Here is a 25,187-nt window from a genome sequence, read left to right as displayed (position 1 = left end):
TGTGATATTTGATTTCAGGCTGAAATGTTCTCGGCAATCAGCTAGGGTGTGTGGTAATGAAAACAATGTTAACAAATCGTACGGGGAATGTGTATCATTAAAGCTCATAATTTTAGTTGGAAAAAAAATTAACTGGTCATTTTTATACATTCTATAAATGATGCAGCGATGATTAACAACTCGGCAATTGTTACTAAAAAGAAATTCCACGTAAATCTTTATTTGTACGTATTCTCTCTCAAATTCTGCCATTATCAGTTTGTTCGTAAATATCGTTTAAAGCGATCATACCTTTATCATGAACATCGTTTATCCTTTCATATCGTGTATCAATCATATCATATCGTGCGTGTATACTGTTCTATCGTGCGTTAATCCTATCCTTTCGTGTGTGTATACTGTTCTATCGTAATCCTATCCTATCGTGCGTGAATCATATCCTATCGTTTATCTTGTAAAAAATAACGTTGCGGGTACTGTATATTAAACCTATGTAAACAAAAACAGGGCACGAGCCTTGTTTACATGACAGAGAATTGTGAGCCCCGTATCTTGCTTATAACTCCTCGATGACTCTCAAATTTTATTTGATCATTTGAAATGCATTTCTAAAGCATTGTATATAATAAAAACATAAAAATAGAATTTGACCAAAAGCGTGACCATGCCCCTTTAAGCAGAAAATTCCACAATTGAAAGCATCTTTTTGATTTTTATGTGGAGTTGATGTAATCTTCAAATCAGAAACCTTTGTCTGAACATCAAATTTCTCCCTGTAATCCTTCACATATTTCCTAAATTGGAAGATATTTTGTAGACTACTATTTCCATAACATATATAAGATATATAAATTGTTAGGATCAGTTTCTGCAGTCTTCACAATAGAGTTATTTCAAACTTTTTTATTACTGTATTTTCTTTAAAATATCCCAAGCTGTTCACAATCTTTCTAATCTCTGTTATTTTTTCACCACAAGGGTCGTAAAAAAAGATGACTCATCTTTTCACTTCCACAACCTGGAAACATGCATCCATGAAAGTTTGATAAAATGCATTGATAGTTTATTCAATTAATGAAGTTGTGTTAGTTTGTCTTCCAATAGCTAGTAAAGGTAGGACAGCTGAAAAAGTGTAATGAAATAAAAGCAGATAAGATACATGATTGTACTAATTTAAGCTTTCAACTTAAAAGTCTGAGACACACTGACAACCGTACCTTTAAAGTCCAATGGTTTGATCTGAGTCATATTCCCTATATACCATCAGCCTCCAAATCTACATCCTGTCCCGAAAGCAAAAATAGGTACCCTTGATTATATATGTCATCTTCCTTTGAGTAAAGTAAATGACTTTTCTCCCAAAACCACTATGGCAATAAAGTAACTGAGGCAAGTAACAGTCTAGAACCTGCAAATGTAGGATAAAAATATTTTTAAAAAGTGGTCAGTTTGTCAAAAATCTTAATTAAAAAAGAAAATATATTTATATTTAAGATCAGGCCATCATTATAAAAAGGTTTCTTTATAAATGGCCGCTTGAAGGTTTCTAGAACCAGGAGCAAGGCAGGTTGTTGGTTTTTTTTTCAAATTTGAAGTTTAACTATTACTAGAAATTGGTAAACAAAAATGTCCATTAAAAAACCCCTTTTTTTGGCATATAATATTTTATCAGTGGGGCGTATTTCAATGAGGTGGAAGGCAATTCCAAAGAAACAATTTTTCTATTTTCGCTTCAAATTAATTGTTTCCTCTGTGTCCATATTTGGGCTATTCTTACCCTGTCTGTAAGGCATTCATCATTTCTCAATGAACGAATGTCTTCATCCATTAGTAATTTGACGCACACTTTGGCAACAGGAATGTAAAAATCTTTATTCATTGACCACAAAAGCTGTACTAAATGGTCTTTTTCTAAACAAATGATAAAAGAAAAATACATTTACATTTTATAGAAAATGATATTCATTCTTGATATTCTTTGACATATAACAACTGTAAAGTCCCATTAAAACATTAGGCGGTGCACACTAAAGATACCTCTGAACCATCCTAAAACTGTTCTTATTGATACGGTAACTGTATGCTCATTGTAACTTTATCCCTTCGGTATCACTCAAACACCTCTCTGTACATAAATTGGTTTGGTCCAGTAAATTCAAATAATGCATTTAACAGTCAATAGTTAATAATTAATGTTAACAAACACAAGGCACATGTAAAGAAATGCGAGCTATATATCTTATGCTTATAACTCTTCAACAGATATTCAAATTTTTCTTAATCATAAGAAGTGCATTTCTAAAGTATTGTAATCAATGAAAATAAAAGAAATTGAATTTGATAAAAATCGTGACCATGCACCTTTAATGTTAGTTTTCAAAATATCTGGAGAAAAGTTTCACATCGTTTTATTGACTTTCTATATATGATCTTTTTAACCCCATTCTCCAGGGATTTTGTTTATGACTCCATTTTTGATATATATTATTTACCGTTATTAACCGTTTAGAAACGCAACTTTTAAAAATCTTGGTATTCAGAAGTATTCGCGGAACCAAATTTCAGAGATGCTATTTCAATGGTTTAAATAAACTTTGCAAATGATTAGCGACGGCTAATCAACGACATCAGTCATGTTCATGATAATGTTGATTCAAGTCAATTACAACTTACAAGTGTTCTCATTACCCATCATGACCGTTTTGTAGACTGCCAATGTACCAGATGAATGCCCGACGTGTTCTACTGACGATCAGTGTGTGACGCTCTCCAGTAAGAAAGTCCATTGTATTCGAGGTGGGTTATCTAGTGATCTGAATTTTACGTCCATGGGTTATTTAGAACTTTAATAAGGAATCAGAAACAAGTATTTATTTTAAAGATATGATCGGCAATAATGATATATTGATAGGTAGTTTAATGTTAAAATAATTTAAAAAGTACTGTTTTTTTACAAAATATAAAATATTTTGAATCTGTACATCATAATCTCATCATTATAAACCGTCAACAAATTTAATTTTGAAATAAATTTGGGGAAAGCCGTTCGTAAACTCCTTGTCTAGTTTTATATTTTTAACGTAATTATTAAATGTTAATGTATCTTCTTCTTCTTCTTCTTCTTCTTCAGAATACTGAGTAGGGCTCTTCAAAGAGCATTAACACGTATACATAGGAATAGTTGTATTAAAATAATTTAATGCGACTGAAAAACATCGAATGCCATCATAACTTGCTATTGAGGTCGCATTATAACGTAACCTTGTAACGTAAGCTTGTTTATAAATCAAGCCGTCTTCCTAGCTACTATTATGCAACATCAATAGATCGAGATCAGTTCATGGATTCTTATGATTGAAGTCAGTTCATCGAGGTCAACTGCATTACTGAATGAATCTTTCGATCGAAATTCTTACGCGCGAGACAAAATGTGCATTCTTGAATTAACAGGTCGAACTGTATTTTATATATGTTTGCATCTCTTAAGGTAAATGAATTGAAATAAAACTGAGTAAAATGTTATATAAATAATAAACCAAACTTCAAGTTTTTATAAGAACTACTTATGCAAGCGGAATGTGTGCGCACGTGGAAGCATTTGCCGGATGCCTCATATGGACACAATAGTGATCGGCCGAAGCCGATCACAAAAACACATGTAGTAAGATATACCTACATGTACATATATTTGTTTCATACTTTATTGCTAGCAGTATTTTTCCAATTGAATTAACACCTTTTCACTTCAGGCTTTATTCAGCATCACATTTCCAGGTGGATTAGCTTTTTACATCGATGTGGTAGTGGTTTAATTTGTATACAAATTATACATATCTGTTGAATCGCATTTGATTCAAGGTACTTTTTGCTATAGCTGTTTAAAAATTCAAAACACCAAAAACAATACATATGGAATAACCACAACAAAAAGCAACTAAAACTAAAAGAAATTAAGGCCACAAATGTACATGTATATATCATTCAATTTAGTTTAGATTTTCCATCCCTGTCCGCCCTTTTAAATATCCAGCTATGTATTTAGTTTTTTGTATTTCAATTATCAGGAATATGTTAAAAAAGCAATTAAGAAAAATGTTGGACACAGAATATACAAAAATGAACAAAACAGCATTCTATCATATTCATGAGTAAAATGTAAATTTCCGCGCTTGCGGTGGATAAATATCCAGCCATGTATTTAGTGTTGTTGTTTTTTTTGTATTTCAAGTTTCACAAATATGTTAAGAAGGCAATTAGGAAAAAAGTTGGACACAGAACATACAAAAATAAAAAAAACCCAGCATTTAAAAATATTAATGAGTAAAATATATATTTCCACGCTTGAAGGGGATATCATGAAGTATTTGCAAAAATAACGTAAACACACAGCTGTATTGATTATTTTCTAAAACAAATTGTTTTTCAACATCACTTATTTCTATGTATTATGTATAACATTTAAAAGCATTTACTTTTAAATGCCTTTGTTCAACCACAGAAAATGTTTAATGACTAGACTTTAATAGAAACGACACATTTTACTGTTTATTTATCGAATATTCCTTTTACCATTTAATGCTTACTCACGAAGCGCGGTGAAGCTTAACAAACTAAAAGCATCAGGTTTAGAGCTTAAAGTAACAAGGAATGATAAAACTTAAATATTAATTATCCTTAACTTTTTATACTGATGTTATTTTGCTTGCATTAAATCTATATGATTTCGCAGAATTTGACATGACAACTGTGGTGATTTTACAGCTTTTTTAACATGTTTAAATTGTGTGTCATATAATTGTCGTACAAAAAATTAGAAAAGAATCAACAAAAATCATGCAATTTTTTTGACTAACAAATACATTTTAACTTTTTTAAGTTCTGCAAAAATAGTCTTGAAGAAAACAATTAAGGAAATTCGATCAAATGTCCTCTGTTTTGCTTTAGATTTATTTTTGTATCAGCTTAAAGCATAAAAATGCAAAACTATATTAATATCATTTAATTAATATTTTGTGCAGAACAAATTTTACTTAAAACAATAACCTAATAATATTTTGAATTTGACAATTAAAACCATGAGAAAACTACTTCCTTAATGTTTGCTGCAAAAGTCGGTACGAGTTTAATCGCATAATATTTCAGTATTAGCTATTTTAAAATGGAAAGTATCTAAATTTTCAAGTAATAAAAGTCAAATTAGTTTCAACATAAAGAACAAACATCTCATATACTTAAATTATATTACTTTGAACTCAAATCTCCCATAGATATGACTCAGACTGTACACCATTTGTATATGTAAACCTTTTTCAATAATGACATTTATGCTACCTTTCTTTTGTATTCTGTTATTAACATGTACGTAATTTTAAGAATTTTTATGATCTTAATCAAAGGTATTCAGTTCTTATACCATTAAATAAAACACCATTTGTATGTAAAGCACCTATGTCCCCATAGCTTGGAAATGCATTATAGGATGCAACAGCCTATAGTATGGGAAGTATAAATACAAGTTTGTGTGGATATAGAAAACACAATCATTTTGTGTTCATTGCATCGTCCGGATTGATAGCTGTAACGGGATTTACACTTTTATCACATGTCTCATACACCAATGTGTTTTCCCTCGTTTTTGAAATTTTAATTTTTGACAAAATTTAATCGGTGGTCGCATAAGCAACAGAGAAAATACAAAATGTGAAATATACCAAAAGAATCGTTAAACACTATGTCACTGAAGTGAGGGGATGTGTCGAAAATAGTTCTGACCGTTTTCAAAATGAAAATAAAAGATGCAGTAGGTAACAGAACAATGCAATGTTTGTCAGAATCTCGTATAGGCAGTTGGGTACAGTGCTGGTCAGTGGGTAGGTACACTGTTGTCAAGTAGATGTACAGTGAATTAACAGAAGGGTACAGTGATTAAACAAGGGATGGCAACGATGTCTTACAATTATCGGAAATACCAGTAGATTTTGAATTCAGAAGTTACAAGAACAGCTATAAGGGAAATTGATTGTAGATGATGTAGAATTTTCATAAAGGACAAAGTAACTTGCAAAAATATCCCATTCTGTTTACGACATAATCGTTCATAGAACTTGGTTTTTGTCGATTCCATTGTTCAAAGACAGCTTTTCTAGAGAATCTTTTAATATATATTATTAATTTCATTAAAAGCTTTTCAAGGAGAGTTCTTTGATAGAAATTCATTCAATTTTAATTTATATTTTTGCTGCGAAAAAGATAAACGTATTAGGCTGGTGGCAAAAAACAAAACCTAAAAACCATCATTTAATTTTATACTTAAATCTGAAACAAGCACAGAATGGTTCACCTTCTAATTGGTAAATATTTGAATGAAGTGACATTTACAACAGTACTGCTGTGTGTTGTATCATTGTACGAGGGAGTGACATCTGCGGTTGTTCCCGGTGAGAGGTATCGTGGTCCCGTTGTTCGGGTGTTGGAGATCATTGGACAACAGCAGTGTGTCCGGGAATGTAGACACAGACCCAAACTATGTCGAGGAGTCAACTACCGGAAACAGGAACTATTGTGTGAACTCGTGTCGGCCATCGACAAAACGGAAACCAATCCCGACTATGTTAGAATTGAACTCAATCAGGTATTGTTTTACCTCTTCTGTTTTTTGACTGGTCAATAATACGTAAGAAACGTTCATAATACGAAGAATCAATGACATTTTTTTTAAGATCATACATTTTTAATATTGCTTGTTTTATCATATGTCCTGAGGAATTAGAGTTTGTTGGAAGAACGGTCTCCTTATATTTAAGGGGGAATAATAAAGAATTCTTGTAAATTTAGAAGATATAGAAAAAATACTCCTCAAAAAGGCTGCAACTTGTGTGCGAGAACCTTCAAATGGTTAAGAGGCTAATTTGTTCAAATCATGGCGTTTTAAATACCCATTATAATTTTTTTTCTTCATCTTGTATACAATGTAAGTTTTTAGTAGTTAGAATGGTAATGTATAAATTAAATGAGAGATATATCTTAGAAAAAAAGAAAGTTAAGAAACGCGAGTTTGCAAAATAAAAATTAAAAAGAATTTCTCAGGGTAAAAATTCACCGATTAACCAAAATCCCAGGTATGCTTACTTACAATACCTATTGGAGACCTACATGTACTGTATAGTTCATAGCTCGCAAATTAAGGCCAGTAAATGGAGGAATAAATAAATGAGAATTCCTTCTTACTTTTGAATATTTACTTGGTGTGTTTTATCAACAGCAACATAAAATACATTGCAGGAACACCTATAAGTAAAATTGCAAGCGATTGAAAATCGCAAAATTTGTTATTAAAAAAAGAAAACCAAACCTAACAGACAGTCACAAATAATGTACATCTCAATGTTAACCAAAGTAAATAACACGCTTTTATAATCAACCATGACCGTCTTGTAGACTGTAAATGTACCAGAAATGAACCAGGAATGTCTGGCGTGCTCCTCAGACGATCAGTGTGTGACGTTGTCCAGTAAGAAAGTCCATTGTATTCGAGGTGGGTTAAATGTCGATTGTTTTATACATACAATGCAAATCTGTTCACATAATATAAATTGATAATAATAAATCAGTGATCCCTATTTCTTAAAATGATCAATATATTGTGTCATTGATATGTCTTTTGCTGCAACACAAAGAGTTGGCACATGCTTATATTTTATTTCAAGATCAATAAAAATAAATACCCATCAAGTTTAAAAGAAACATGCATAAGTCTAGCTTATCAAAAGAAAAGGCCAATAGTCACTTAAGTGTCATAGCTTACACAAACACTTGTCGAGGAGTATCATATATGCATTAAATTAAATTTCATTTTGGAGTAGAAAAATCAAAATATTGTAATGACTACCACCTCTCTCAAATATTTAAAAAGGGACTATGAGGCCTACAATTTTAGCGAAAAACTTAAAGTCCGTAATGAAGTGTATGACCTGATATTGAAAAGATGCAAGACTGGTGAAAATTATATCCCCATATTTGTTAACTTTCAATTTTTATTTGTATATGCTTTCAAAACTAAAACAAGGTGGCTAATTTACAACAAACTGCCATCAATAATCCCCAGGAGAGAGACACTCTCCCTGTGGACATTTAATCTGAAGAATAAGCTCTAAATGCCACCACGTGTTACTCACTTCTCCTGTTAAAGCTTTTGAATATTTAACCTTCATTGTCAGATTCACCATCTGATATTTATACCAAAACTATTTTAAATGTAATGCTTATTACTGATTGTGGTTAGCTAATTAATACTTAACTATTAACAAGTATGTTTGTTTATTTAGAAATTACAAAAAATGTTGAATTCTGATCATAGAGCTTCCTTATTTTTAATAGATTCAAAACGTTATAACTCAATATGAACAAGCAAATGAAGACTCCATTATCTAGTTATATTAGTTATATAATGGAAAAAAGGGTTTTTTGGTTCAATTTGCATCGGACTTAAAACTTATTCAAATACATTTACTGCACAGTTGATGTTTTGCTGTATGCTATAAAATAGTGTTTTAATAAAATGAAATGTTTGTCTTATTTTTAATACTTTCAACATTAATCTCTAAAATAACAAGATAATATGTTCCTGGTGCTTTTATCTCACAACCTTAGTGTTCAGTAATAAGCCATGTATACATGTACCTGAAATGATTGTTGAAACCACATTGTTTTCGATCATGTATCTGATAAACCAATAATTGTTTGCTGAAAGCTCGTGTGAACTTTACTGATCACATTTTGTCTGTCGTCCGTCTGTCTGTAAACTTTATCTTCTCCAAATAATAAAGACCAATGCCTTTTAACAAGGGGAGATACTTAGGATTTATTGAAATTTTTTGAGAAATCTAAAAAAGAAAACCTTCTTAAGAACCAAAGCTGAAATTGTGTGAAGGCATCCTCTGTTTGTGTTAATTCATTGTTGTGACAATCATGACCCCAGGGGTAGGTTGAGCCACAATAGGGGGGGGGGGGGGCGTGTCGAGCTTTTACATTGGAAAATAGATCTCTGAGCATCCTCTTTTCAGAAACTACTGCAAGTCGTTTTAATTCCACGATGTTAAAATTTCACGATTTCTTATTAAGAACCAATCGCGATGATTTTAATTTCACGCTGCTAGAAAATCAATTGATCAAAATAAATGCATTATAACGTTTTTCGAAACTAATGGTAGTATTCACGATTGGTTAAATTACGGAAAAATTATGAAACGCGAACATAATGTGGTGGGGGGGGGGGGGGAAACAAATTTCTAGAGACATAAAGAAAAAAATCTTTAAAGTAAAAAAAAAACATTTGCCTTCAAAAGATGCAACTTTACTAAAAGCAACCTTATATAATGTAGATTCAAATTCCTTTATACCAAAATTATGAGAGCAGGGCGGGGCCTCATTTCGGATTCAATTTAACAAAGAAAATAGTTTAATTATTCGAAAAAATGAAATCTTACCATAGATGGTTTTACTTATATGCAAGCATTTTGACAGCAACATATGGTTTTACTTATATGCAAGCATTTTGACATTTGCTGATCTTTAAAACTACTTTGACGTTGGTCCCTAGACGATTTTTAAAAACTATGTCTTTGCGTTGACTGAGGCTCGACTGTTAATGTATCCATGAAGACTCTCCTTTTTAGTCTGGTAATCTTTTTATCCTCACTCTCATCACCACAGGACCCGTTTCCTGTACCTTTTCTGAAAAAAAAAATTAAATAATCATCAAAAGAAAGTTACGAACATTAATTCTTGTATCTTTTATACAAGAAACTAGAATTCTTACCTTATGACCCCTTCATTAACCAATAGGAGGCCTACAGGCCTTGAGAGACAGTCATCTGAGAACCCATTATTTAGATAAACCAGGCTGAGGGTCTCATTTTTGCATTCTAAGCTTCATTTTGGAGTCTAAACCATCATCTTAATTTTAATTTTGTTAAAAGAAACTTGTAGACTTTGACGGGTCAATTTTATTATATTCAGTTTTGTTAATAATGCTTACAATGTGCAGCTATTTCCTAAAATAGCGCAGGCAATATATTACATGTACCAATTTTAATTAACTGACCTTAAAAAAGACTTCATTATACGGCGAAATGTATACCCCCCCCCCCCCCCAAAAAAAAAAAATACCCAACCCCCACCCAAATGGCAGTAAATTTCACACTTTAACAGTACAGCAGCCCTCATTGAACTAACAATACTTAACCAAATTTAAAATTAAATGTTACCAAAAGTCTATACATCAAACATACACAGGAGGAATAAATAATCATTGAAATATAATAAATGAGTTCATTTAATATTCTATTCATAACACTGTAACCTTGCCTGTCTATATACCTATCATCATTTCAAGAAAAAAACTCACTCTGTTTATTAAAGGGCCTCTCTGCGAGATTATCTCCTTCGAGTATAAATTAGCATCAATATTTTTTTTTAATGATATCCAATGACTGCCGATCGGTGGCTTTCTGGTTACACATACGTCAACCTTTTCTAAAGAATCTGTGGCATTACATTGTACACAGCTGTCAAGTTTTTCTAGAGAATGCTGAATCCTTGACATTCCGGTGTATACAGCTTTCAACTTTTTCGGGATGTTCCGTGGCATTCCTTGGTACACAGTTTTTAATTTTCTGGAGAATCCGTACCATTCCTGGATACACCGCTGCCAAGTTTTTCCGGATAATCCATAGCATCCCGAACTAAAAAAAAAATGTATGAAAATCCCTTTTGACAAAACCAAAATATTTCAATTTTTCAAGGCCTACTTCCCCCTGGAAAATTAAAATATCTTAAATTTACACAACAAGATTACAAAATATATGCCTCGGATCCCACAGCCCCTTTCCGGAGAAAACCTAAATACCACCAATAAAAATCTGGATCCGCGCACATGAACGTTATGCACAAAACATTCATTTCATGATTTGCAAGGATATTCTAAAAAGTATACATTGTGCATAGTTTCTTTTGAAAATTCACTTTAAAACCCGTCTTAATAAAAGTTTCATTTCTAATGTTATGGAATCATTAAAGCTGACATGAATTCATAAAAGCATTTGGTCACCATATTAGTTTCGATCGCTCCTCTACTGCCACTGGGGTATATATACCGGTTGAGAAAGTTACGGTCGGTTGCTTTCCGATCGAGGCATTTAGGTTGCACGGACTTTTAAATGCATGAACTACACATTGCAGTAAAATTTTTGTATTAAAGAATAAAGAAAACAACAATCAATGAAATACAAAATATGTTTATTCTGTGAAAGGATTTTCCAGATATCTTTATTATTTTGCACATACAGTGCTGCCTCACTGCGTATTCACATCGAACATGTGTGTCGTTCATACAGCGTGAACTAGAGGTACTGTGAGCAAGCTCACAATTGATACCCCCCGCTAAGAAAAATTTAATATTTAAACATTTTGAATTATTGGTATACTGAGCCGGATTTTTTCCGAAATTTTTTTTCCACATATCTTTTTTTTTTCCTAAAAAAAATTCATCGGGGCAGGCCATTTTCAGAGAGACAGGGATGAGAGTCTAAAAATAGTTTTATGTGGCCTGAGACAGGCAAGCTTTGTGTCAAATTTTAGCTTCTAATATTTCCATTAATACAAGACATAACACAGACAGAATTTAGCATTTTTGAAACAATGACCTTGAACTTCCTCAATTGACCTTGGATCAAGGTCATGACAAACCCGTAGGTCATAAACAATCCGGTCAAGGTCATGACACACCCTTAGGTCATAAGCAATCTTTGTGTAAAGTTAGAACATTTAATGCTTCTCTATAATGAAGATACGACCGGACACAAATTTTGCACTTTTTCTGCCAGTGACCTTGACCTTACCCAAATGACCTTGGATCAAGGTCATGACACACCCTTAGGTCATATGCAATCATTGTGTGAAGTAAAAACGTCCAATGTTTCCCCAAAAGAAAGATATGGACCGAACACGGATTTTGCATTTTTTCTGTCAGTGACCTTGACCTTTCCCAAAAGACCTTGGGTCAAGGTCATGACACACGCTTACGTTATAAGCAATTTTTGTGTAAAGTAAGAACTTCCAATGTTTCTCCATTAGAAAGATATTGACCGGACACGAATTTTGCATTTTTTCTGTCAGTGACCTTGCCCAAATGACCTTGGGTCAAGGTCATGACACACCCTTAGGTCATAAGCAATATTTGTGTGAGGTAAGAACTTCTAATGTTTCCCCATAAGAAAGATATGGACCGGACACGATTGCACAGACAGACGGACGGACAGACAGACGGACAAGGTGATTACTATATACCCCCCCCCAAACTTTGTTTGCGGGGGGTATAATAACGTCTGCGTCTTTTTGAAAACCCCGGCGGTACTACATCGAACACAGTAGATAAATGATAGTAAATCCAAGAAAATGACAATGTAACATCGTTTCCATCCGTTCCACCGTTTCAAAAATCCATGCGATCATTGACATTGCTCGATCTGCCACAGTGTGTTGTTTGCGCATGTGCGATGTTATAACATACACAGGAGAACGGTTCACAATTATCTAGGAATTTTATAAGTATCTCCGCCTGGATTTCAGTCTGTCTTGTTTCATCGTGTATTGGATATTGCCAGTGCAGTGGTTGTCATTTTATTTTTCTTCAAAACGCGTTTCTACACGTCTTCTCGTCCAAGGCAATGTGTTCGGGTGCATGAAATACCTGAATGCGGTGAAGCATGAATAGTGCTCTCAGCTTACATAGGGGGGTGTGTAGCGATGAGCAGAACAATAGAAATCGATAACTTATATGGCGGTAGTCGGAGATAAAAGAGAAATAATGCGTATTTATGAATATGAATTCATGTCAGCTTTAAGTAAGAAAATCACCAAGTACGAGTACCATCTTCCCCTCCCTGTGCGGCACATCGTATTTCAAGTATACATCGTTAATGTCTTGTATTCAATATTCCTTTATTCAGAGATTCTATATATAAAAGGCATCCCGATGAAAATCAAGGATTTTTTGAGCTGTCTTTCCTCTTTCTCTCCGACCTGTTCTCGACAAGCTCTCCCGCTTCACCAAATTGGCACTTTCGTTTCTATACACATGCGCATGGTGTCTGTGTAATCACATGTCTCATGAAAATCTGAAAATGGGACTAGATACTTTTCGATATTTGTTAGGTTTAAAACATGCTTTTTTTAAGCAATAAAACAATTGGGGAACTTAAATCAAATTCCCAGACTATTTCAGATCCCCATTTTACGACTTGCGTTTCTGAGGCAGGCCCCTAGTTTGGCAGAGCACACAGAGAGAGAGAAAGAGAGAAGGAGAGAGAGATAAGGGAGGAGGGGGAAGAAAAAGCGATAAATATTAATATTTGTTAGTTTTCTTTACATGTTATTCAAAATTACACTTCAAAAGAAAAAGATCTTCATTTTTTTAGCACTTTTGAGAAACAGTTATTAAAGCCCTTGATTTATTTTTTAAATTTACGGTCAAAGTATTGTTTTTCCTTAAAGCAATATGAGCTGCAGTTTTCATGTTGAAATGTTTTTTTACAAAAATGTTATAGTTATATTAAAGTGACAAAAATATCATGGTTTTTAAATATCTTTTAGCCATATTTATGTGTTAAAAGGTCGTTTAGAAGCCTAAATTGGAGCGTAATTGAATTTTTGTCGTCCTATACAAAATTAATTTGCTTTATATTCCTTAGAAGAGAAATCTTTCTTCCGACAAACTTAATGATTTTTCAAACCTAATTTATCATAAAAGTTTAAGTTATATGCAGACTTATCATACTAGCAGCTTTTTGCAGCAAAATTAAATTCTAAAAAACAAAGCTCATATTGCTTTATATTCATCACAAAATATCTTCATTTCTGTTAAATTGTTGGCAGATGTTACCAACCTAGCGTTGCATAGACCTGCAAAACAATCATCAACGCATGCATGGACAGGAGTGGTCACCTCAGCCAATTTGGCAGTTGATGGCAACAACGGTACAGACTTTATCGTCGACAAGTGTTCATGCACAGTGGGTGGAGACACGAATCCGTGGTGGTTGGTAGATCTGCAGGCTGTATATTCCATTACATCTGTCAGAATATTCAATAGAGGAATGGACGAGTGGGGACTAGGTAGGGGCACACAGTAACATTGTAAAACGAGCTACCGGTATAGTCTTCAAGTAACGACATTGTAAAACGACGTAAAATAGTGGAGTACAGCTTTGATGACATCCGTGACAATAAAACGGGGAAAACACCTTTATCTTTACGTTTTAATTTTTAGCAAGGAGAAAATATATAAGAAAAAAATGCAATCTATGCATGTTTCCAAATTATTAGTTAATAGTTTCACATTAATATATGTTGTTTTTTTTACTTAGATTTGTCAGACCGACTGCGGAATGTCACCGTCACTGTAGGGCTGACAGAATCGGATGTCAACACTCCCTGCGGATTCTTTGCTGGTCCCGGTACTTTGTCTCAGCTGGTCGTCATCGACTGTCCGACATTACCACAGGGGAGATTGGTAAAGATCTCCATAAGCACTGAGTATCTCACTCTTTGTGAAGTTGAAGTGCTTGGATACTCTGTCTAATTATTATTGCTGATGTCTTTTATTTAATAATTCTCTTTCCGACAAAACAAATACTCTAGATTCCTGATTAATCCTAAAAATTTATATCGGCGTAAAATCACGAGAAACTCCCTTCGCAGATTTTAAAATCTCGCTTTAATTTTATGGGAGTTGAGTACTATAAGAATTAGGATAAAAATTCAATATTCGCGATTTTATATTCCCGCGATTTGATCCAAAATGACGGGATCGTGGAATTAAGTACTCTCATAAAATAATGACTGTACAGTATGTGTATGTTGAGGTGAAGTTTTCAATAGCTTAATGTTCATTTTTGTGACAAAACTATCTATTTAAGTATTGCTTTTTTTTTAATTAAATTGCAAGCATTTGATATACACATGTAAAGCGTTTGATAAACTATTATATTTGATATTTGATTAAACATTAAAACACATCTGCAGTTATGTTGTTTTCCTTTTAAACTGCATGGTCCGACTTTTGTCCATAACTTTATGAATCTATTTTCCACGGAATTTATGATAGAAAATTATAGACTTTCGCCTATTAACACTTGCAGAATCTGTTTCTTTTGAAATTTAAAAATATTTAAGTTAGAGTTTATCTAGCCCCCATGATAGAGGTTGATTTTATGACTTGCAAAAACATAATGACCTCTGTTAAAAGCAATATCAAAATCGTAATACAATGTGCAATTGTTCCCGCCTCAACGTCGGATTTGAATGTGAAAATGAGGCGATATAATACGATACCTTTTTCAAACAGTCTAGACATACAAACTGTTAGTTTCAATGATAAGTGTTAAAGCTTTTAAAACAAGTCCACCATTTATGTAAAAATGTCCCAAAAACAAACAACATCCTTGGTGGTATACAAGTAATATTAGTAGGTGATTAAGATTTTCATCAACATTCTCCCGTTTCGAATTAACTGTATGGCGATCCAGACAAACATTGTTTCATGTTGCCATGGTTTAAGGTAGCCAAGGACACCTGACCCCCCAAAAAACTATCCAATTGATTTTTTTTAAAATTAACATATTTCATATAGTAGTGTGCACTGAGCAATATGAGCATGGCATTGAGGGTTCGTTACTGAGCTGTGATGTGATGAGTTACCCCCCTTTCCTTGCACTCTATAAATCATGAAGAAATGTATAAAATGACCAATGTAAAAATTATTTTGCAACATGCATTCAATATCAAATGAGATTTGTCACCTAAGTTCTTAGCTTAAACTTATATTAACAGTTACAATGTAATTACATCAGCATTATTAGAATTTAAAAACCAAGCTCAGATAAGTCTTAAAATTCCAAAAATTTGACAAACTTTGACCAATACCATTTCTCACTAAAAAAAAAACCATGGCCACATTGAGGGCAAATAAAGGCAGCAAATGGTCATTAACAACCCCCCCCCCCCCTTAAAAATTTGAAAAATTTGACACACAGAGATTGACACTAATTTAGTTGTAAAAATTATCTGTTTATTATACTATTTTGTTTTATTATAATGATAATTACACCAAAAAAAGTTCCATGGCCACATTGAAAGTTATATAAAACACATAGGGGCAGCAGATGGTCAGTAAAAGCCCCCCCCCCCTTTAAAATTAAAAAAAGTGACAAACTTGACCCACACAAATCGACGCTAATTTTTTGGTCGTAAAAAATTATCTGCTCAAAAAAACATTTATTTTTTATTATAATGATAATTATTCAAACAATACTATTTATCACTAAAAATTTCATGGCCACATTGAGAACAAATAAAGGCAGCAGCAGATGGTCATTAACAACCCCCCCCCCCCCAAAAAAAAAAAAAAAAACCCTTTTTAAAATTCAAAAAAAATTAACAAACTTGACATACATGTATGACCATATTTGTCTTATACGACATAACTACAAAAGGTACAATTATGTCCCAACCTGAGACATTGAGTATTTTTTGACATGAAAACACCTAACACGATGAGAAAATAAAGTAGGGTAAAGTTACAATATAAAAATTATGATTGCATGCATGTCCCTTAGCAATGTACACATAAAAAAAACAATTCATATAATATCAATTTAGAAATTCAATGTAAATCAAGAACTGCGATATTAATTACTTGTAATAGTATAGCTATGTAACCTGTTGCATATTTCATCAATACAATATGGATGTTTACAAAATATTACAATTTTATACATACTTTAAAGATAGACAAGACATGCACTTTTATGACACTGTCCTTTTTAACAATGCTTATTCTTCCTGTTTCTCAAAGTACAAATTGATGCCTTTTGATGTTTTTGCATTGAAACCATGTTCTGACAAAATAAACTTAACCCCTTCTTCGTTGTTTCGTTGGTATGCTAGACTAAGGTGTCCAAGTCCTAGTCCAGAATTTGCAAGTTTTCTTGAATTTGCACTCGAAATAAGCTTCCTTTCAACGAGTGGTACGAATGACTTCTGTAGGACATGGAAATTGAGAGGAAAGGCATCTGTTTCTTTGTATGTGAACTTGGATACAAAAAGTTCGTAAAGATTTTTAACATCTGTAAGAGCATCATGTGCTTGGTAGGATTTTCCTAGAACTTGTACGAGTGTTTGCTGTTTGTAGTTGCCCACAGTTTCCTTATTGAATAACTTACGTGCTAGCCCGAGTGTGTCCAAAGAATCACCGACATGCCGCAAAAATTCTTGAAGAAGACCATGCTCTTGAAGTTTCTTGATAAGAATTGGAATGTCAAAGGACATTACATTGTGGCCTACAATAATTGGTTTTTCTCGCTTGCTAACATAATCTATTAGTTTAAGGAGAGCAATTCTAATATCAATGCATTCTACTTCCTGTCCTCCAGAAAACATGCATCCAGATTCAAAATCATATTTTAGTCCTGTAATTTCACTTGCTTTCTTCGTTATTTCCTGGGATGGGGAAATGTAAATATTCAACTCTTCTTTCCCATCAAAAGCTGCTAATTGGATTATGTCACTGTTGCGGGACAGTCCTGTTGTTTCCAAGACAAAGACTGCTGTGTTTTCACCACCAGTGAAGTTACGCTTTCCAGGTAAAGCTTCTATATCACATGGGTTTACATCTGCTGATGAAACGTCTTGTTCGTATGTTTTCCCTTCTTTGACATAATTTGCTGACTCCCTCAAATGTTGTCTTTTCTTTCAAGGAAAATAGAAATATATTAAATTAAGTAAAACAAGTTTTACAATGTGTGCTGCATTGTACCTACCCTTTTGAAACCCAGTTGTAGCCTAAATATAGGAAATTATACTAACAATACAAAAAACAATTCATACAGATTCTGTTCAAGCAAACAAAGCATGAAGACTAAGGTTCGAGCTTATCTACTGCAGAGCACACAGACATACTGATATTGACCAACTAGTGCAGTTCTTCCATTGTAATTGGTTAATTTCGTGATTAGTTACGCAAAATATGTAGCTCTGCCATTGAAACGAATGGTAAACACATCATTTTGTTATAAAAGTATAATGTATAAAACAATACCTTCAATAACAGGCGTCTCCTTTTGAAGGAAACCGATGCATGGTTTTTTTTATGCCACAACTTCTTATCCATGCTAATTCCATGTTTCTTAGAAACTTCTCCTAGAGACACGAGGATACCTCTGTATACCTGGAACAAAAAATAGTTACAGTACCAAATAGACACATATCTGCAAGTCTAAATCGTTGATATGGTACTCAAATTTTGGTAAAGAGAGAAAAGGGTCAAAGACCTATAAAGGTTGAACTTTGACCGTAAATTATGATGATTTTAGAAAAAAAAGCTCAGGTCACAAACTGCACATATACATTACCCGAGAGCATTCTGTTGCATTTGTGAGGTTTGAGCCAGTTTTGACCAAGGAGAGAAAAACAAATAGTTACATACATAGTTACCATATCTTTAAATAAACATGTACCTCTTCAATGTATGTGTATCCAACATTCTTCTGTATGACTGGTGCTGAGACTCTAGTTACTAGGGATGCTGTGCTGCTATATGACCTTAATTGTAAAGAAAATTAAATCATTTACTCATTTATACTTAAACACCTTAAACACCCTGCTTTTGTCAAGTTCTACTTGGTTAAAAAAATGATAACATTTCTTATACCTCTCATTTGTCTCAATTTTACATTACTGACAACTGACAGTTAAAATACAATACTCAGTGGATGAAAATATGTTTGTACTTGTATGATAAGTACCGGTAGTCTTTAAACCATTATTGAAGCTAAACCAGGGTACGGTATGGTTTTACAGATTAGATATTTTTGTAAACATGAATGACCCTTGTACATGTACTGGTGTGAACCACATTTCAGAGACTTGTTTACATTCATGTAGTTTTGACAAAATTATATCTTTGCTGAAATCACTGTAAACACAGTGTGTAGATTCAGTGCAGCATTTTAATTATAAGAGGAATATAGTGGAAATTTCTGATTTATGGTATACCTTGGTTTATGATTCTTTTCTTTATTTATTTTAGATTCAAGCACCTTCCAAAAGGCCAACCATTGTCAGGTGATCAGCTAAGAGCAACACTGGATAACATAACGGATAATTTCAACGGCATGGCCTCTCAGCTGCAAAAGCTTACATCCACACAATGAAAACTTTAACAACATTGTGGCAAGCAATAAGCCCGAAGTAAACCCAGGGTTTGGTTGGGGTTTACTTTCTGTTAGGTTGGGTCTGATCGGTACTGTACATGTTAATAACATTTCTGTTATTGTTTCATTTGATTTTCAGTCTAAATAGTTTTTCATGTTGAAACTTTTAATTTTGAGTTGCATCTAAATCAATAATGTGAACATATGACACATAATTGCTGCTATATAGCAACAAGGTATATCCATGTTTATATTACAAGTATACCCAACCCCTGAAAAAAGGGTGTGTGGTTATCTGGCAAAATTGTAACTTTGAGGTGATCCATAATGGGCGATACATTAGTTTTTAAAGAGTTAACACAAACTGAATGAAGAAAAAAACTTTGGCACAGAGTTAAACGAGAAAAGACCTATAGACCTGTATTGTTTTTTTTAATGAATTCATGCTAACATATCACATAAAGGGGATATGTTTTATACTCTTACCTTTTGCCTCAGAATCATCAAATGTCTCATCTTCAGTTTTTGGTTCTGGCCCTGTGAGGGAAGGGAATGTGTTTTATACTCTTATACTATCACAATCAACATAGCAATGATTTGAGTCACTGTAAGTTTTGTTAAAGGAAAATAAGCTAGTCCACATGGGACGTCTTTAAACAAGCTCTTTGACTTGTAATTATGTTGCCTGTAGTGGATAATACGCTCTCTGATTACTGTGGAATCATTAAAATTTGTGGTGGCTCAATTTTCGTGGTATTCGTAGGTAGCCCTCCCCCACGAATTTACACCCTCAACGAAAGCAAATTTAGAAAGAGATATATTTATTACTGAAACTGAAAACCGCGTCGACGCATTCACGAAATGACATCCCCATGAATAAGCAAAAACCCACAATCCACAAAAATTTACCCCCACGGATCTAGATGATTCCACAGTAAACAGAATTTGCAGGATTGCATAATAATGTCTTTGCCAGGGCGGCTAACAATTTTCAATTTCCAGGGCGGCTAACAATTTTCTATTTGTACTAGACTATGGCCACATTTCCCCAAACATATAAATTGTAAGTATGCATATGCTACTGCCCTTACTAATCCTAATGTAAGCACTTGTACTCTTTTTCAGAGCATCTGATATGAAGGAAAAAGTATATTGCGAGGTGACAACTACTTGGAATGTTTTTAATCAAGCCACGTTGAGACAGGGTATGATATTTTCTGATATTTAAACAGGTCGAGACCATAAGATTCTGTGACGTCGGCATAAATTTGCATACAAAATTTGCTTTTTGTTTTTTTGTGCGTTTCCATTTGTTTGTGGAAACCAATCAGGTGAATGAGTTGCAAGGCATTGTAGTCTACTACCAGTTTCAGTGTATACAAAGCGAATTGAAAATATATACCATTTGAATGTTCTTTGAAAACTTATTTTCAATTATTTTTCAGATTTTATGAAATAAATATAATAAATCATGTCTGATCTTTCATTTCTATGGGCACATTTGAAAAGTATTGCCTATGAGGCCTTATTTAACCTATTTAAATACCCCATTGTCAAAGTTCAAAAGAGAGGTACGACCTATTATATTAGAAGCAGTGAGAACGTTTTTCACGTGATGCCCCAGGTTTCGGACAACATTAGTAGAATTTTGCAATTTTCTCCAGGGACACTCATCAGAATGCTTAGTGTACAAAATACTACATGATCCATAACTTCACACAATTCTAAAATTCCGCAATTCTTTGCTAATTGTTTGTCACTTATACTTCCTCCCCAAAGGTTTGAAACAAATGTTCACAGGATGAATCTCTGCTATTCAGTCAATTGAAATGTGACTGAAAGGTAACTGAAATGTGACTGAATGGCATAGCTGTGCCATTCAGTCACCTTTCCAGACCATTCAGTTGACTGAATGGCAGAACTTCATCCTGTGGTTGTAACACCTGCTGGGCTGCTGCCTATTAGTCCTTTAAATGGCATGTGGGATTTATAATCACTATACAGTAATGACTTGTTAGCAAGATAACTATGTGTTTGCACAAAAACTTTAGTACAGTCTAATATGACTCTACAGTTACTAAATCTTTACCTAAATGAACATGGCGTGGTGGCATATATTGTTTCTTTCAATCCATAAATTATAAATATTGCTGCAAGTTTAAACACTAACATTAAACCTAAATCTAAATCTTCTAGGAGTAATTCCAGACGTAGTCTATTGAGAAGTGGACAAAACTCGTCAAAAATCCTAAGTCTTCTTGGTCCTTGATTTGATGATGAAATTCCTACACGTCTTGTACTTTCGAGTGCATTATCCTCTTTCTCGTCAAACACAGCATAACATGTCTCTTTGTCAGGAATACCTACATGTGTATGTAACAATTGCCACTTTACCTGGAAAGAAGAGAGTGAAGATAGAAATAAATTCGTTTATTTGGTTGGGTACCAGATACTGACTTCTAATGTAAAAGAGTTCCAATAACAGAGGACCAGTCAAAGCGTTACCATAAATTGGAGTTACCTCTCTTTGCTTGTACATAAAAAATGGTACCCCCCTTATCCTATGCTAACACTTTCCCCCTGAACGACAAATGTCGACCCGACATTTTACAAAAAAAAAAAATACAACTTGACAGAAAAAGCAGGATGTCAATACCAATGTATGACATCAAAGTAAGTATACATGATTAAACCTATTGGTTTCGAACAACATTGATAACCACTTGACCGTACTCGACTATATGTTTGTCTATACTATAAGTATAGTTATGATCCAAAAACCTACATATATTTCAAAATGGAGTAACAATTTTCACACACAGCTGGCCAAGCATTAGTGTTCCTTAGCAAAATGTTAAGTAGTAGATACTAGGATTTTCATACAGTGGTTCCAACGTTTAAAAAAATGACTAGCATTTGACTACAGTCATACCACACATTTATCCAACTTGTCAAACAACAATACATTTACATATAACCGCTGGTGCACATGATACCTTACTGTAACCATGGCTGAACTTAGTGGCATAACTGGCTATATATATACATGTGTTGTAACTTTACATGTGTAAGAACATGAACACCATCATAAGTGTCTGTAAGGAGAGTACATTGGCAACACATGTATTATAAACATCAATGAATTCTAAAGAAAAGTCCTTAGTCACAATTTACACAAACGCTGGGTCAAACGACACTAGGCGTAGATATGCATTGACACTGTTCTGTACTGCACGGAATGTTGGTTGACCTGGCTTGTCGTAGGTTAGCAGTCTTGGAGGCCGGATGGTACGAGTAGGGCGAGCTGTAGGGGTGTCCTCATCATCTTCTGAATCATCATCCTCTGAAATGGAGACGAACTCTTCACTGGAAGGTCCTTGTGAATTTCCAGTCAATACGGACGTCTGTGAGGAATCCTCTGTAACATCTGCGGGTGCCTCCTGCTGTGTGTTTGGTACAAACTCTTTGGCTCTAGGATCAAGCCTTGGGTCACTGCTTGTGGTTTCAGATTGATACCCCCAGCACACTTCTTCTGTATCAGAGGAGTCACTGCACAACTCTTTCTTTAACTGTTGTGTTGCCCTCCGTCTAGATTTAGACTTTGGTTTTGGTTGCTGTTTTGCAAGTACAGGTAGGTCATTACACGGTAGTAGCAGGTTACGGTGAAGTCGACGTAGCCGCCCTCCGTTTCCCTCCGTTTTGACTTCATAGACTGGCGAATCTCCTAGTCGTCGCACAACTATGTGAACTTCAGGTTCCCAATACGATCTCAGCTTCCCTGGACCACCACGTTCCAGCAGATTCCTCACGAGGACACGGTCCCCCTTAACTAAGGCAGCACTTTGGAGCTTCCGGTCATATCGGTCCTTTGCACGATGTCCAGCCTTTCCTGCTGATTTAGCTGCTATTCGATAAGCTTCCTATAAACCCTTTTTCCACTCAGTAACATAGTCGCACTTCTTTCCTGACATCTGATCGTCAAGTCCGAAGATAAGGTCTATTGGTAATCTTGGATGACGACCAAAGATGAGGTAGAAAGGTGAGTATCCTGTGCTAGTGTTTCTTGTACAGTTATAAGCATGAGTCATCTTGCTGAGATGTTTCTTCCAATTCCGCTTGTGATCTTTGGGTAGGGTTTTCAACATCCCAAGAAGTGTACGGTTCATCCTCTCCGTTTGGCCATTCCCCTGTGGATGGTATGGGGTGGTTCGAGAATGTTTAACACCTGTTAGTGCCTGCAGTCTCGAGAAGAAGCTATTCTCGAATTCCCGTTCTTGATCATGATGCAATTTATCAGGAAATCCGAACCACATAAAGGAATCGTTGAACATTTTCTCTGCGGCAGTGCGCCCAGATTTATTTTTGGTGGGGTAGGCAGCGGCAAACCGTGTGAAATGGTCAACCACGACCAGGATATACTCGTAACCACCACTGCACGGTTCAATCGACACCATCTCAAAAGGGTAAGTTGTTACTATGGGGTAAATGGGTGCAACAGGCTTAATGTTTGGCGGTCTATCCTTGATACATGGACACTTCTTCTGAAAAAATTCCCCGATGTCCCATGCCATCCTCGGCCAATAAAATCTCTCTTGAGCCAGTGCCAGAACTCGGTCAGACCCTAAATGTCCATCTTGGCATGCAGTTCATTATAAACATAATCTCTGAGTTCAGGTGGGAGAACACTTTGATATCTGGTCTCACCGGTCGACAGCTTCACAAGGCGTTTAAGTATCCCCTTGTCGTCTACCAAGAGCTTTTTCCAGCTACGTAAAAGTTGTCTAACTTGCAGAGGGTAAAGTTTCTTTTCCTTGGCACTGGGTTGGTTCCCCTTCTTCACCAGCTTGATTACCAATGATATAGTTTCATCCTCCTCCTGCGCTGTCCGCAGAGCTTCACGGCTGACCTTGTCCCCCTCCGGTACATTCGTAACACTTTCAACAGAATCTGGTGTGGGACAAACTGGTGAAACAAATCCTTGCAGTTTATTACTGGTGCGAGCCTCCACCATTCTGACGGTAGCCTCTACCTCGTCCTTCGTTGATTCCATAGTGCACTCTGTCTGGAGAGTCGCAAAATCTAATGACATACGGCTCAGACCATCAGCATCTCTATTCTTAGGCCCTGGCTTATACTTCACAGAAAAATTGAAGTCTGCCAATTCACTTATCCACCGAAGTCGAGTGGCATCTAGTCTAGGCGTAGTAAGGACATAACATAAAGGGTTGTTGTCGCTGTATACCGTAAAGTGTGGTGCATAATACAAGTAGTCTCAGAAACGATCGGCTATCGCCCACTTCATGGCTAGAAACTCCAACTTTCCTGAGTGCATGTGGTAGTTCTTCTCTGCCGGTGAAAGCGTTCTGGACGCATATGCAACCACTCGTGGTACCCCTAAATCATCCCTCTGGTAAAGTATGGCTCCCAGTCCTTCCCCGGATGCATCCACATGCAGATCAAATGGTTTATCAAAAAGTGGATAAGCCATGACTGGTGGATTCGTGAGGGCATCTACAAGGTCACTTAACACATCCTGGTGGGCCTTAGTCCAATTTATCCTTACTTGAGAAGATATTTGCCCATTCTTCTTAACTTTAGCCTGTATCTTGTTCTTTGGATGCTTCACCAAGTCATACAAAATTCGTGCACGGCGTGCAAAATCTGGGATATACTTTCTGTAGAACCCTAAGAATCCAAGCAGTTTTCTTATTTCTCCAATTGAGGCAGGTCTCCTCTCCTTTAGTTCCAAGACTGCTCTTTTGTCTTCAGGATCCATCGTATACCCCTTGCCCGTGGCCAAATGTCCCAAGTATCTCACTTCCTGTTTAAACAGGTGACATTTCGACGGCTTCAGTTTAACCCCCTTCTCCCGGAAACGTTGGAAAACCTGTTGTAAATGGGACAAATGATCCGTGACAG

General features: G+C 34.9%; 2 protein-coding genes and 1 long non-coding RNA gene across 3 annotated transcripts; 1 reads left to right on the top strand and 2 right to left on the bottom strand.

The window, feature by feature from the left end:
• The first annotated feature begins 6,331 nt into the window (after positions 1 to 6,331).
• Positions 6,332 to 14,638, top strand: LOC117685271 (uncharacterized). Its single transcript, XM_066087304.1, has 4 exons — positions 6,332 to 6,631; positions 7,438 to 7,534; positions 13,933 to 14,172; positions 14,424 to 14,638. Exons 1-4 carry the CDS (start codon positions 6,332 to 6,334, stop codon positions 14,636 to 14,638), a joined length of 852 nt encoding a protein of 283 aa, XP_065943376.1.
• A 2,943-nt stretch (positions 14,639 to 17,581) lies between these two features.
• Positions 17,582 to 18,285, bottom strand: LOC136274052 (uncharacterized). The gene is made up of 2 exons (XR_010712332.1): positions 18,155 to 18,285; positions 17,582 to 17,805 (listed from the first exon to the last, which is right to left on the bottom strand). It is a non-coding gene; the product is annotated as an uncharacterized lncRNA (long non-coding RNA).
• Positions 18,286 to 22,438: 4,153 nt separating this feature from the next.
• On the bottom strand, positions 22,439 to 23,839 carry LOC136276170 (uncharacterized). Its single transcript, XM_066087303.1, has 2 exons — positions 23,216 to 23,839; positions 22,439 to 23,134 (listed from the first exon to the last, which is right to left on the bottom strand). The coding sequence occupies exons 1-2, from the start codon at positions 23,837 to 23,839 to the stop codon at positions 22,439 to 22,441; spliced, it is 1,320 nt and encodes a 439-aa protein (XP_065943375.1).
• Positions 23,840 to 25,187: the final 1,348 nt, after the last annotated feature.

This window comes from Magallana gigas, chromosome 1 (assembly GCF_963853765.1).
Source record: "Magallana gigas chromosome 1, xbMagGiga1.1, whole genome shotgun sequence".
NCBI lineage: Eukaryota > Metazoa > Mollusca > Bivalvia > Ostreida > Ostreidae > Magallana > Magallana gigas.
The sequence above is the reverse complement of the archived record's forward strand: the minus strand, read 5'-3'. Positions and strand labels throughout refer to the sequence as shown.

Excerpts from the sequence above, each read along its gene's own strand:
- LOC117685271 (XM_066087304.1), top strand. The coding sequence starts at position 6,332 with ATGGTTCACCTTCTAATTGGTAAATATTTGAATGAAGTGACATTTACA. Across the intron at positions 7,535-13,932 it reads GAAAGTCCATTGTATTCGAG|ATGTTACCAACCTAGCGTTG; the intron begins GTGGGTTAAATG and ends AATTGTTGGCAG. Across the intron at positions 14,173-14,423 it reads AATGGACGAGTGGGGACTAG|ATTTGTCAGACCGACTGCGG; the intron begins GTAGGGGCACAC and ends TTTTTTACTTAG.
- LOC136276170 (XM_066087303.1), bottom strand. The coding sequence starts at position 23,839 with ATGGCATGGGACATCGGGGAATTTTTTCAGAAGAAGTGTCCATGTATC. Across the intron at positions 23,135-23,215 it reads CAGGAAAGAAGTGCGACTAT|GACCGATATGACCGGAAGCT; the intron begins GTTACTGAGTGG and ends CATCGTGCAAAG.